We start from the raw sequence: 11,255 nt of genomic DNA, 5'->3' as shown, positions 1-11,255 counted from the left end.
GAAGGGACATTCCCACCCCCGTGGGTGGCAACATGGGGACTGCAACTGCTTCCCAGCCCAGACCTGCCCTTTGGCCGGGGAAGCGTGACGTGCCCAGGGTTCCGGGGTTTTCCTCCTCCCACGCCTTCCCTGAAAGATGCTGTCCCCCCAATGGGGCCACGGGGCTCTCTGGGACAAAAGCCACCCTGTTAAGAGGGACACAAACCACTGGCCCTAAAATACACAGCAGGTTGGTGGCAGTGGGGTGACAAGAATGTGAGTCCAGCCACATGTGCTGAGTTGTGCCGAGCCTCAGCATCTTTCTCAGCCCTCGCTTTGGTCCTAATAAGAGTCCTGGGGGATGCAGGGTGCTGTGTTGTGGGGTGGGGGTCAGGGTGCTGTGCTGTAGGTTGGGGGGGGTCAGTCATACACAAATCCTACTGTATGGCCACCTCTCCCCTAAAATCAGTCACTCAGCGGGGTTTTGCCAAACTGGAAATGCATCCAACCTCCTGCAACCACTTCCAGGGTGAAACCCTTTGGAAAGTACCGGCCTGGGCAGCTGGAGGCAATTTAACTCCCTGGAAAACAGGTAATTAAAAATATCCAACCACCTGCAACCCAGCTAACCCCCCCCATAAAGCACAACCCAAAGGTGCAGGCTCACCATTTCCAGTGGGTCCTCGTCCCTGCGATGTTCAGATGATGCTCCTGGGGTGTGGGGACCACGAGCTGGTGGTTTGCCCTGCTCCCTGCTGAGCCTCAGCTCTTATCCTGCCCCCAGCTCCACCTCTGACCCATAGTGGGGGTGATGGTGACACACGGTGGGGGGGAAATGATGTTATTAATACATTTTGCCTAATAGCAGATGAAATCATCCCGGGCTGTGGGTTGGTGTTTGCCCCCTCATAGCTATATTTGCTTCATTTGGAGGGGATTCCAGGAACCCAGGGTGGCCCAGACATAATTATTTCACATCTGTTTTTTCTCTATCTTAATTGAGCTTTCCTGCTCCTGTCAGCTTTGGGTCATCACTTAAGGAAAGGAGAAAATGCACGTTTATCGCCAGCCCCCAACATTGTGCTGCACGAGGCTCCTGGATGTCTCCTGGTGCTGTTTTGGTGCTTCCACCCTGATGGATACCCTGGCCAACTTGGGGACACGTCACCTCCCTGCCATGCCCATCCCAGAGTGTTGCTTGGGACACTGGTTTGCAGCCAGCTGCACCAGTTCAACCAGGACACCACTGGTTTGCAGCTTACCTTCATCCAGTCTAACTGGGATGTCACTGGTTTGCAGCCCACCTTCATCCAGTCTAACTGGGACACCATTGGTTTGCAGATCACCTTCACTCAGTCCAACTGGGATGCCAGCAGATTGCAGCCCACCCACACCAGTCCGGCCTGGTCCAGCCCCACTGCCCACAGTGGGGAGCAGCCTATAGTCACTGCTGCAGGGTGAGCTCTATGGAGAAGGATTTTACCCCCAAATTCCCCCTTCGGCGGCTGTGGGAGCACTCGGAGGGTCTCAGGCTGGGCAGGCACCTCTGTGAGATGAGTTGGTGGGTGCTCAGCCCTGGGCTGGCCCGGGCGAGGAGCCAGGGTGCCCACGGCTGGGGGGCTCAGACCACAGCGTGTCTTGCCCACCCTCATGGCCACAGGGTGACCTGTCCCCTGCCAGCCCCCGCAGTGGTGGCAGGAGAGGAAATAATGCCGGCTTTGTTCCTCCTCCCGGGAATGGCCAGGAACTCACCCCCAGCAGCCAAAATTAGCCGGTGGTGCTGATTCACCCAGCGCATCACACAGCCCCACGTGCTCGCACGTCAGCCGGGCACACGCCGGGCACGGGGACAGGGCACCAGGGTCCCAGGGGGGTGAGAACCCCCCAGTGAGCAGTGGGACAAGCATCCCAGCTGGGCTTGGCTCCAGAGCTGGCCCCAAACCCCACGGGCATCCCGTGTGACACACCAAGAAGCACGGCACCTCCCCATGAGCGCAGCTTTAATGTCACAGCCTCCCCCACGTGGGAACACATATACATTCACTGTATACAGATATACACAGAGCGCGGTGGTATATATGGGTGCCACAAAACCCGCCTGGCAGCCTGCGAACCCCCAAAGCAGTGGGGGGGACACATCTCCACTGGGACTGGGGTACAGCAGGGACAGTGGAGCCCCCCAGGAGCGAACATTGCTTTCACAAAGCCTTTGAGAGTGAATGTAGGTGAGCAGGAACCTCCTCTAACATAGCACCATCCGCAGGGTTTCCCTGATGGGCTGGGGGTGCAGGTGAGCCCCCCCAGATTAAAGACAGGCATGTGGGCTGGAGGGTAACAAATGCAGAAATCCTCCGTCCCCCCCACCACTCACAGGTCTTTGCCAAACCATTACAACCGCAAAAGGGGAACCAGATCCCGGATGAGGTTAAGGTGAAATTTATTCAGATCTGGTTGTGGGGGGGTCAGTGAGGGATGCAGGGAGGCACTGCCTGCCCAAGGATCATAGAATCATAGAGCAGTTTGGGTTGAAGGGACCTTCAAAGCTCATCCAGTCTAACCCCTCCCATGAGCAGGGACATCTTCACCAGCTCAGGTTGCTCAGGGATGTGGGAAGCCCTCCCCCAGCAGAGAGCAGGGAGCAAGGTGGGTTTTTGGGGACCTGGAGGCAGGGCAGGGGACAAGGGTGTTAGATGAGGGAAAAGGAGCCCAATCATGCCAAGTCCCAGCTTTGCTCCCGGACACCTGGAGAGGGGGCACGGGGCCAAGCACCATCCCGTCAGCAGCAAATAAGTTAAAAATCAAACTGAGAACAGCCCAGGAAACCTCTGGGTGGGAAAAGGGGTTAAGAGCCTTGGAGGGGGTGTGGATTCCCGTTTGATATAAATTTCACCTTAATGGGTGATACAACTGAAATGAAAGGAAAACCCCATGAGCAGCATAAAAACACGTTAGAAATAGCACCAGGTTCCTGCTGGGGGCTGGCGAGCATGTGGCCCCCCAACACTGCCATGGGCCGGCCACAGCGGCAGCCGCGCTCCACCGCCGGGCACCCCTGCCTGCCGAGACGCTGCCTGTGCCTACGCCTCCGGCTGCCCGCCCGCCTCGCTGCTGGCTACACCACGGGCATCTGTGGAGAGAAGCAAGAGGGTCTCATAGCCAAGGAGGGACACCAGCATTGTCCCCTCAGCTCTGCATTGGCGGGGATGCTGCTGGAGTCCCCGGTACCGGTGGCTGTGCCGTGCCTACCTGGCGCTGGGTGCTGCCCGCAACGCAGCTCGCACTCCTCCTTGCTGTCGAAGCGGTTGAGGTTTCCCCCGCAGCCGCTGTAGACAAAGGGTCGGCACTGGGTGACTCTTTGGTTGTAGTACCAGCGCAGCGTGTAGCGCTGGCAGCTCCCCTCGTCCAGCGGCAGGCTGCAGGGCTCGGCTGCAGGGGCAAATCGTAGAATTATTTTGGTTGGAAGACACCCTCAACATCACCAAGTCCAGCTGCTAACCCACCCCTGGCACTGCCCAGTGTCCCTGAGAACCTCATTTCTATGTCTGTTCAACCCCTCCAGGGATGGTGACTCCAGCACTGCCCTGGGCAGCCTGTTCCAATGCCCCACAGCCCTTTGGGGAAGAAATTGTTCCCCAGATCCAACCTCAGCCTCCCCTGGCGCATCTTGAAGCCACTTTCTGTCATCCTATCACTTGCTACATGGGAGAAGAGACCAACACCCTTCATGCTACCACATCCTTTCAGGCTGGAGACAGAGCTGGGACGAGGTGGCATAAGGACATAACGGTCACAGATCCCTTAGAAAGGTACCAGAGGGATCCTCCAGCTGCTGCTTCTGCCACTGGGGCTTCCCTACTCTCCTGGGGGATTTGGGACCCCCTCCTGCGGCTCATGCCCAGGAGTACAGGAACCTCACAGGTACAGAAGGTCCCACTGGCCCAGCAAACCATGGGTGATGGGTTTGGCGAGCGGCACAGAGCAGGAGCTCCACACGGCATGCACAGCACTGTGCTGCGTTGGGGAACGTGCACCCTGCCTGCATGCCTGCCAGAGGGCTGCAAATCCCAAATCCGCCCCAGCTGGAGGGTGCAGGGACCTGTTGCCAGACAGGCTATGGAGGCATCGCCCCAGCACTCCAGCGGTTGCCCCCTACGTGCTCCATCCTCGAAGCCAGGCAGGTGCAGGGAATCTCACCACCCATCCTGGGATGCTCTGAGCTGTCCATCTCCAGGACCTCATCGTAGTTGTCCTCCTCGTCCTCCTCGGTGTACATGCTCTCATACTCCAAGTCATCTGTGTCAAGCGTGACCTGTCTGTCCTGCCCTGGGAGACAGTGCTGGGTGTGAGCAGCCCTTTTTTCCCGCTCTGTCCCTTTCATCCTGCTCCTCCCAGCCCCAGTTCTGCACACACACACACACACTCCCTGTTGCCCTCTCCTCTCCCCACTCATTAATTAAAGCCCCCAGGACCACCAGCACGACCACTGATGGATTAACCCTCACTGCCTGCAAGCAGCGGGCAGGGACATGACCGGCCACACACACGGAGCAGGGGAAAAGGGGCATAGAGCCTGAAAGCCCAGGGATGACACTCACCCTCCTCTTCCTCAGCGTGTGACAACTTGAGCACCGGGACCGTGTGAGCGCTGCCAGCGGGGAACGGCTGGGTAGCAAAGCGCCCTGCGAGGGGAAGGACATGGCACAGGCATCAGGGAGGAGGTGAGGGGTCCTGGGGTGCTCCCCCAGGGGGAAACCCCCCTGTTGGAGGTGCCGAGCAGCCCAGCACTGCCCTGGCACTGCTGCAGTGTGCTGGGGTACACAGCCAGGGTTGGGGGACCTGGGGACACCCCCTCCTCTCTCTCTACCACTGAGCAGGGCTGCTGGGGGTCCCAGGGCAGGGACAGGCAGGAGGAGCTGCTGCCTGGCTGGGACCCCAGCGGGATGGGGGTGACAGGGGACACAGGTCTTGTAGGTCTTCCAGGCTCCACATCACCTGTTTGATGCTCCCTCTCCTGGCGGACGCTTCTTCCTCCTCCCTGGGCAGAGTGGAAGCTGCTCCTGGACTGAGCCCCCCAGCCTCCTTGGAAAGAGAGCGCCCACCTCATCCCAGCCCACCCTTCAGCCTTGTCCCTCCAGCCCACCCTCCCTTCCGGCAGTCGTGGTCCCTGCGAGCCCGCCTGTCCTGGCTCAGCACCCAAGGATGGATGGGACAGTCCTCATTGTCCCTCTCACGGTCCCTTCTCAATCAGGCAAAACTTGGCAGCACCAGGACCCCATCGGCACCCACCCCTGCTGTGCCATCCCTTCTGCCACATGCCAGCCCTCCTCCCTGTGTACAGTCCCACACTGATGCCGGCCCTGACCAAGGGGGGCCCCAGGGGGTCCCAGCCACCTCTAGCCCCCCCAAAACCAGTGGCACACTGGGGCGCCACGACCCCTTTGGTGCCACATGGGGGTAGGAAGGGAGAGCCGCAACCTGAGTGCTCACGTGAATCCAGACGCCGCGGGAATTGGCCACCACAGGCTGCGGGACAGACGGGACAGGGGGGTCAGGGGCAGCAGGGGAGACCCCCGGCCCTGGGGCAGCGTGGTGGGGAATGCTCAGCTCACCACAGTGCTGGTTCATCTCCTGCCTGACGAAGGCGCGGATCTCCTCCTCCTGCCGGGCACGTGAAGAGGCAAAGGATCCGCATTGCAACAGGGGATGGTACAATTAATTAGATAAGAGGAAAAACTCCTTTCCCCATGCCCATGTGCCAGAGTAGAGCCCAGAGTGGTGGGAAGCCCCTTCATCATCGGTGGTGGGACAGACCCCTTGCCCCATCCCACCCTGGTGACCTGAGCGTCGCAAGCCCGTGCTGGCTCCTTCCCGGCTCCTTACCGTCATGCCTGGCTCCCCTTTCTCCCCACGGATTCCCTGGGTTCCAGGACTGCCCTAGGGACAAGCAGAAGGGGGTTGGAGGCTGTCCCCAGCCGGGGGTCACCCCCCACAGCCTGTCACCTGTTCACCCACCTGTTCTCCTCTCTCGCCGGGGATGCCGGGCACACCACGGGCCCCCGGCACCGACTGTCCGGGGGGGCCTCTCTCCCCCTGCAAAGGACATGGGCTCAGGGTCTGGTTGGTGGCTCTGAAGACTCTCTGCCCTCCCCAGTGCTATGAATGTGCTGCTGTCCCTGTCCCCACACCCCAGGGATACCTCTGCAGGTGGGGATGGGGATAGAGCCAACCCAGGCCCACAATGAGAAGGTCTCCAACACTCCAGGCTCCCATCCCCTGGGCAGGGGGACACATGGGAGGACCCCAAAGGCAGCGTGCTGGCAGGGATAGGGACAGATCTGGGATGCAGCTCCTGATGCCACCAAACCCTCACCCAATGCAGGGGTAGGGCCACCCATGGTCGGGACTCACCTTCTGGCCCTGCATCCCCTCAGGACCTCGAGGACCAACATTCCCTGGCGGCCCAGGGGGCCCAGGAGCACCATCACTGCCCCGGGGACCAGGGCCACCGATAATGCCAGGAGCACCCTGTGGGACAGCAGAGGGTGAGGCTGGGGGTGTCAGAGACCCCAGCCCCAGAGCAGGTGCCAGGGGCATCCTCCGACCCCACAGCTGAGCACCCCTGAAGCACCAACACTGGTGCCTTCCTGTAAAGAGCAGGGATTTGTCGTCACTTAGAGCTTAGTGACATAAATAAGCAGCACCAGATGGCTCTTCTGGGAGCACTGGGCTCTGATGGCTGGATCCTGGCAAAAGCAACGCGGTGCAACGCAGACCGTCCCTTTCCAGCCTGCTCACCCGCTCTCCTTTCTCCCCCTGGTCTCCTTTGGCTCCAAGCTGCCCGTCGAATCCCCGGTCACCCTGTGGAGAGGAAGGAACAGGCAGCAGGGAACAAGCAGCAGGGTGGCTGAAGTGCCAGCATGGCTTTTCCTGGCACTGCCCTGACCTACCTTGGGGCCCATGAGTCCCTCCTTCCCGGGGATGCCCGGTGGTCCCGACAGCCCCAGCTCTCCCTGGGGGTCAAAGCAGATGTCTGTCAGTCAGTGGTTGTGTGTCCCTGTCCCTCCTCGGTGTCAGCACGGTGCTTACCGGCTCGCCTTTCCTCCCCGGCAGTCCTGAGCGCCCTGGGATCCCTGGCTCTCCCTAGAGCAGGCAGGAGAGAGGCAGGGGGGTCAGTCCTGTGCCTGCCAATGCTCATCCCAGAGTCAGAGGCTGATGGGGGGACCTCGTACCCCCGCTGCAGGGCTGAGCTCCCCACTCAGCCACCTCCTTGCTCCCTCCAACTGGCAGAGGGGATAACCAAAGGACTGCAGCCTCCTGCGGCACCCACTCACCTTCTCACCCTTGTCCCCATCGAGGCCACAGGCGCCTTTCATGCCCCGGTCACCCTGCGAGGATGAGGAGGGGAGTCAGAGCCTCGCTGAGCCAGCAGAGCTTTGGTGAGTAGAGGGACCAACCCACCTTAGGGCCACGCATGCCCAGGGGTCCCATGTCCCCCTTTTCCCCCCGGGCTCCGGGGATCCCGTCGCGACCAGGCTGGCCCTGCAGCAGAGCACACAGTGTGACGGGGATCCGCTCCTGCCCCACGCAGGGGTGGCAGCAGCACCGAGACGCAGCTCCTCACCGGCTCACCAGGCTCTCCTGATGCTCCCACCTCTCCCTGGGAAGGCAAAGGCATCGGTCAGGGTAGATAAGGTGGGGACAGTCCCCCCCGCATCCATGGGCACCTTTGCAGCACTGAGGGGTGCCCAGCTCCTCACCTTCTGCCCACCAGGGCCACGTGCCCCGGGGAAGCCCATGGAGCCCTTCTCTCCTTGCTCGCCCCTTGCCCCCTGCAAACAGAACCACAGATCAACATGGGGCTGGCGGGGAGAGCTGGGCCACAGCACAGCCATGGCATGGCTGTAATGGCCTCCAAGGCCAGCTCTGGCAGCTCTCCTTGCCAGGGTGCCAAGCACCATGCTAGGGTGCCCACAAGCACCAGCACACAGATGCCACCATGCCCAGGTCCCTCTGTGGTCTGGTCCCCAACTCAGCACCCCCTGGCCCTGCACAAGCCTCCCCAGCCCCGTACCTTCTCTCCAGGCATGCCTTGCTCCCCCTTGTCCCCCTTGTCCCCTTCTGTGCCCTTCAGGCCACGCTCTCCCTGCAAAGGGGGAAACACAAGAAGGGATCAGGGATGGGGAGATACATGGCAGGGTGAGGAGGACGGACCCTGCCTGGGGCAGGGACACACGGGTCTGTGGGGTGGCTGAAGGAGAGGGGACAATGTGCTCTGTGAGGGTGGGGCCCTCAGCAGCAAAAAGCCCCCCCAGTTCTTCTGGCAGGCAGAAGTAGGGGGGTCCTGTCCTCTGCCACTTGGGATGGGGTGTGCAGGATCAAACCTGCAGGGCTGGGAGCTGCTGAGGAGGGGGATGCACAGGAGGGCTCCTGCCCATTGGGACAAGGAGAGACACAGAGGGGAACAGGGAGGTGGGGGACAGGGAGGCAGGGGACAGTTCTTACCGGCTCCCCTTTGCTGCCCCGCGCTCCAGCAGGCCCCTCCGCCACCACGGTATCGCCCTGCATGCCCAAAGTAGAGAGGAGGGGGTGAGCATGTGGGCCAGCACTGCTGCCCCTCCCTCCCGCTGCCCCCCATCCCAGGGCCTCACCTTGTCTCCTTTGGGCCCTGGCGCCCCAATGTCTCCCTGCGAGGAAGAGGAAAGGCTGAGATGCTGCACAGGTGCACATCAGGGAGCAGGTAGCACCTCCCTGGAGACCCCAATCCCTGAAGGTCCATCATTCATCCCCCCACTGGCTCTCCGGCCCCCAGGGTCCCTTACCTTGTCCCCACGCTCCCCCCGGTTCCCAGGCAAGCCCTGCAGGACAGAGAAAAGTGGTCAGGGAGGGGCTGGGCTGGGGGTGCAGCCAGGGAGGGGGGGATTTACCGCTGGGCCACGATCCCCTTCTGGCCCCGGGTGCCCATCTTCACCCTGCAAGAAGAAAGGGACGTGAGAAGAACGTCTGGGATGGGGACACCCCCAGTGTCACCTTGCCATGGCAACAGGCACGGTGCTGGCTCCCTGTCCCCCAGCGTCTGGCACAGTGGGATTTCCCGTCCCTGGTGGTGGGGACATGGGTGACATTGGGGGGGTCGTGGCAGGACCTACCCGTGGCCCTGGGTCTCCACGCTCGCCTCTGGCTCCCGGCAGCCCGGCCCCCGGCGCACCCTGCCAGGGGAAGGCAAGAGCTCGTCCCTGTCCTTGCTGCTCACCACTCCTCCCAGCCATGCCGTGTCCCCCACCATGTCACAGGACACCCCACAAGACCCCCCCACCCCAGGTGCCTGGCACACAGTAGGATCCCATGTGCCACCATCCAGAGTGGTTTCAGCGTCACCCAGGGGTGGCTGCAGCAGGGATGCCCCACCAGAGGAGTGGCCCCACATTCTTCGTGCTATGGGGCTGTCCCCATCCTACCTTGTCACCCTTCAGGCCAGGGGCCCCTTGTACACCCTAAAAGAAAGAAGAGGGGTGAGAGAACCACAGGGGGAAGGCACAAAGCATCTCTGGGGCTCCCACAGCAGGTCCTGCCATGTGCTGGAGCCCCCAGTGACACCCAGCCCCAGGGCTGCGGCCAGGAAGGTGCAGGGGGGATCCCATCACCCTGCCCAGACTGGGGGGAGCCAGGGCAGAGCCTGCACACCCAGAGTCCCTGCAGCCCCGTACTCACAGCCGGTCCTGGGGGCCCCGCAGGTCCCAGTGGTCCAGGGGTGCCATCTCTCCCAGGAAAGCCAAGCAAACCCTGCCAGGGAAACAGAGTGAGCGGGCAGGGGACATGGGCAGGAGCTGGCAGGGACCCTGCTGGCACTGCCTGAGGTCTGGGGTCACCCAGAACAGTGAGGCCGAGCACTGGCCATTGGCTTTACCCTCTCTCCTGGGGGACCGGGAGAGCCAGGCTGGCCATTGTCCCCTCTCAGGCCAGGCTGTCCTGGCGTCCCAGCGATGCCTGCTAAGCCTGGGGGTCCTGGTGGCCCTGGCAATCCAATGTCACCCTGCAGCAAGGAGAAAAAAGATGGGGCCCAGGGAAACAGCCCCCCAGGAGTGTGCTTCTCCCATGGCATCACCTGGGTGTCGGGGACATGGTGACAGCCAGGGGGACATGGGGACAGGAGTTACCTTCAAGCCTGGAGGCCCATCCTGTCCTGGAGGTCCCCGCGCACCAACACCTGGTGACCCCTGGATGGTGACAGAGCACATGGTGTGTCCCCTGGCTGGGGAGTAGAGGGTGTGGGAGGCCCTGTGCACCCCAGAGCGGCCCCACAGGGCTGGGAAGCGCCCCACTCCTCTGGGACCTGGGGACACTGACCTTCTCCCCTTTGGCTCCAGGTGACCCCTTGGCTCCCTGCAAAGACACCAAGCCACCAGGGAGGGCTGAGCGTCGGATGGCAGGGACACAGGTCCCCCGCAATGGTATCTGCCCCCCCAGCCCCCCATATGCCTCCTACTCACATCTTCCCCAGGATCTCCTGGCTCCCCGAATCCTCCTGGTTCCCCCTGGCAGGGTAAAACAAGGAAAAAGCAGAGTTGGGAGATTATGTGCAGGGGAAGCAGCTGCAGCTGGGTGTCCCCCACTGTGGGCAGGTAGCTGGGGAGCCCAGGGATTCCCATGGCTCCCTCCCCACCAGCCCCATGGGGCAGCACTCACCTTCTCACCCTTGGGGCCGGGCAAGCCCCGGTCACCCTTGGAGCCCTACACGGGGAGAACAGTTTTGGGGGGGGGGCAGCCACAGGGCTGTCTGGCCCCCCAAATGCATAGAATCACAGAACAGTTTGGGTTGAAGGGACCTTGGCAGCTCCCCCAGTGCCACCCCTGACATGAGCAGGGACATCTTCACCAGCTCAGGTTGCTCAGAGCCCCGTCCAGCCTGGCCTGGGATGTCTCCAGGGATGGTTCATTCACCACCTCTCTGGGTATCTGGGCCAGGCTCTCACCACCCTCAGTGGAACAAAAAGTCATGGGGTGGTGGTGGGGGGGATGAGGTTAATGGTGGGGTGAGGTTAATGGTGGGGTGAGGTTAACAAGGCTGACTCACAGGCTCTCCCAGCAGCGCACCCTCCAGCAGTGCCGGCTCGCCCTGCAGTGACACACGGGTGCTCAGATGTGCCCACAGTGGGTACCTGCACCCTATGGACCACCACCCAGGGGTGGGGGTCCCCTCATCCCACACCTGGCTCCTTACCTTCTCCCCTTTGGCACCGGGAGGGCCAGCAATGCCCTGGAGCAGAGAGGAGAGTGGT

The 11,255-nt window shown here is 62.0% G+C and overlaps 1 protein-coding gene across 1 annotated transcript in view; it reads right to left on the bottom strand.

Moving 5' to 3' along the window:
* Positions 1-1,964: 1,964 nt before the first annotated feature.
* COL7A1 (collagen type VII alpha 1 chain) overlaps positions 1,965-11,255 on the bottom strand; it is a 39,113-nt gene continuing 29,822 nt past the window's right edge. Inside the window, exons 92-123 of the mRNA XM_065845824.2 lie at positions 11,198-11,233; positions 11,051-11,092; positions 10,663-10,707; positions 10,467-10,511; positions 10,324-10,359; positions 10,134-10,193; positions 9,884-10,009; positions 9,688-9,759; positions 9,435-9,470; positions 9,126-9,185; positions 8,904-8,948; positions 8,799-8,834; positions 8,628-8,663; positions 8,482-8,538; positions 8,051-8,122; positions 7,737-7,808; positions 7,601-7,636; positions 7,438-7,518; positions 7,311-7,364; positions 7,066-7,119; positions 6,927-6,989; positions 6,775-6,837; positions 6,388-6,504; positions 5,992-6,069; positions 5,860-5,913; positions 5,589-5,637; positions 5,455-5,502; positions 4,972-5,058; positions 4,575-4,658; positions 4,174-4,302; positions 3,226-3,405; positions 1,965-3,106 (exon numbers count right to left, since the gene is read on the bottom strand). Of these exons, the coding sequence (XP_065701896.1) occupies positions 3,057-3,106; positions 3,226-3,405; positions 4,174-4,302; positions 4,575-4,658; positions 4,972-5,058; positions 5,455-5,502; positions 5,589-5,637; positions 5,860-5,913; positions 5,992-6,069; positions 6,388-6,504; positions 6,775-6,837; positions 6,927-6,989; positions 7,066-7,119; positions 7,311-7,364; positions 7,438-7,518; positions 7,601-7,636; positions 7,737-7,808; positions 8,051-8,122; positions 8,482-8,538; positions 8,628-8,663; positions 8,799-8,834; positions 8,904-8,948; positions 9,126-9,185; positions 9,435-9,470; positions 9,688-9,759; positions 9,884-10,009; positions 10,134-10,193; positions 10,324-10,359; positions 10,467-10,511; positions 10,663-10,707; positions 11,051-11,092; positions 11,198-11,233 (2,103 nt within the window). The 3' untranslated portion in view covers positions 1,965-3,056. The remainder of the gene's footprint in view (positions 3,107-3,225; positions 3,406-4,173; positions 4,303-4,574; positions 4,659-4,971; positions 5,059-5,454; positions 5,503-5,588; positions 5,638-5,859; positions 5,914-5,991; positions 6,070-6,387; positions 6,505-6,774; positions 6,838-6,926; positions 6,990-7,065; positions 7,120-7,310; positions 7,365-7,437; positions 7,519-7,600; positions 7,637-7,736; positions 7,809-8,050; positions 8,123-8,481; positions 8,539-8,627; positions 8,664-8,798; positions 8,835-8,903; positions 8,949-9,125; positions 9,186-9,434; positions 9,471-9,687; positions 9,760-9,883; positions 10,010-10,133; positions 10,194-10,323; positions 10,360-10,466; positions 10,512-10,662; positions 10,708-11,050; positions 11,093-11,197; positions 11,234-11,255) is intronic.

Source organism: Patagioenas fasciata, chromosome 10 (genome assembly GCF_037038585.1).
Source record: "Patagioenas fasciata isolate bPatFas1 chromosome 10, bPatFas1.hap1, whole genome shotgun sequence".
Classification (NCBI taxonomy): domain Eukaryota; kingdom Metazoa; phylum Chordata; class Aves; order Columbiformes; family Columbidae; genus Patagioenas; species Patagioenas fasciata.
Note: the sequence above shows the minus strand (reverse complement) of the source record. Positions and strands in the feature narration are given on the sequence as shown.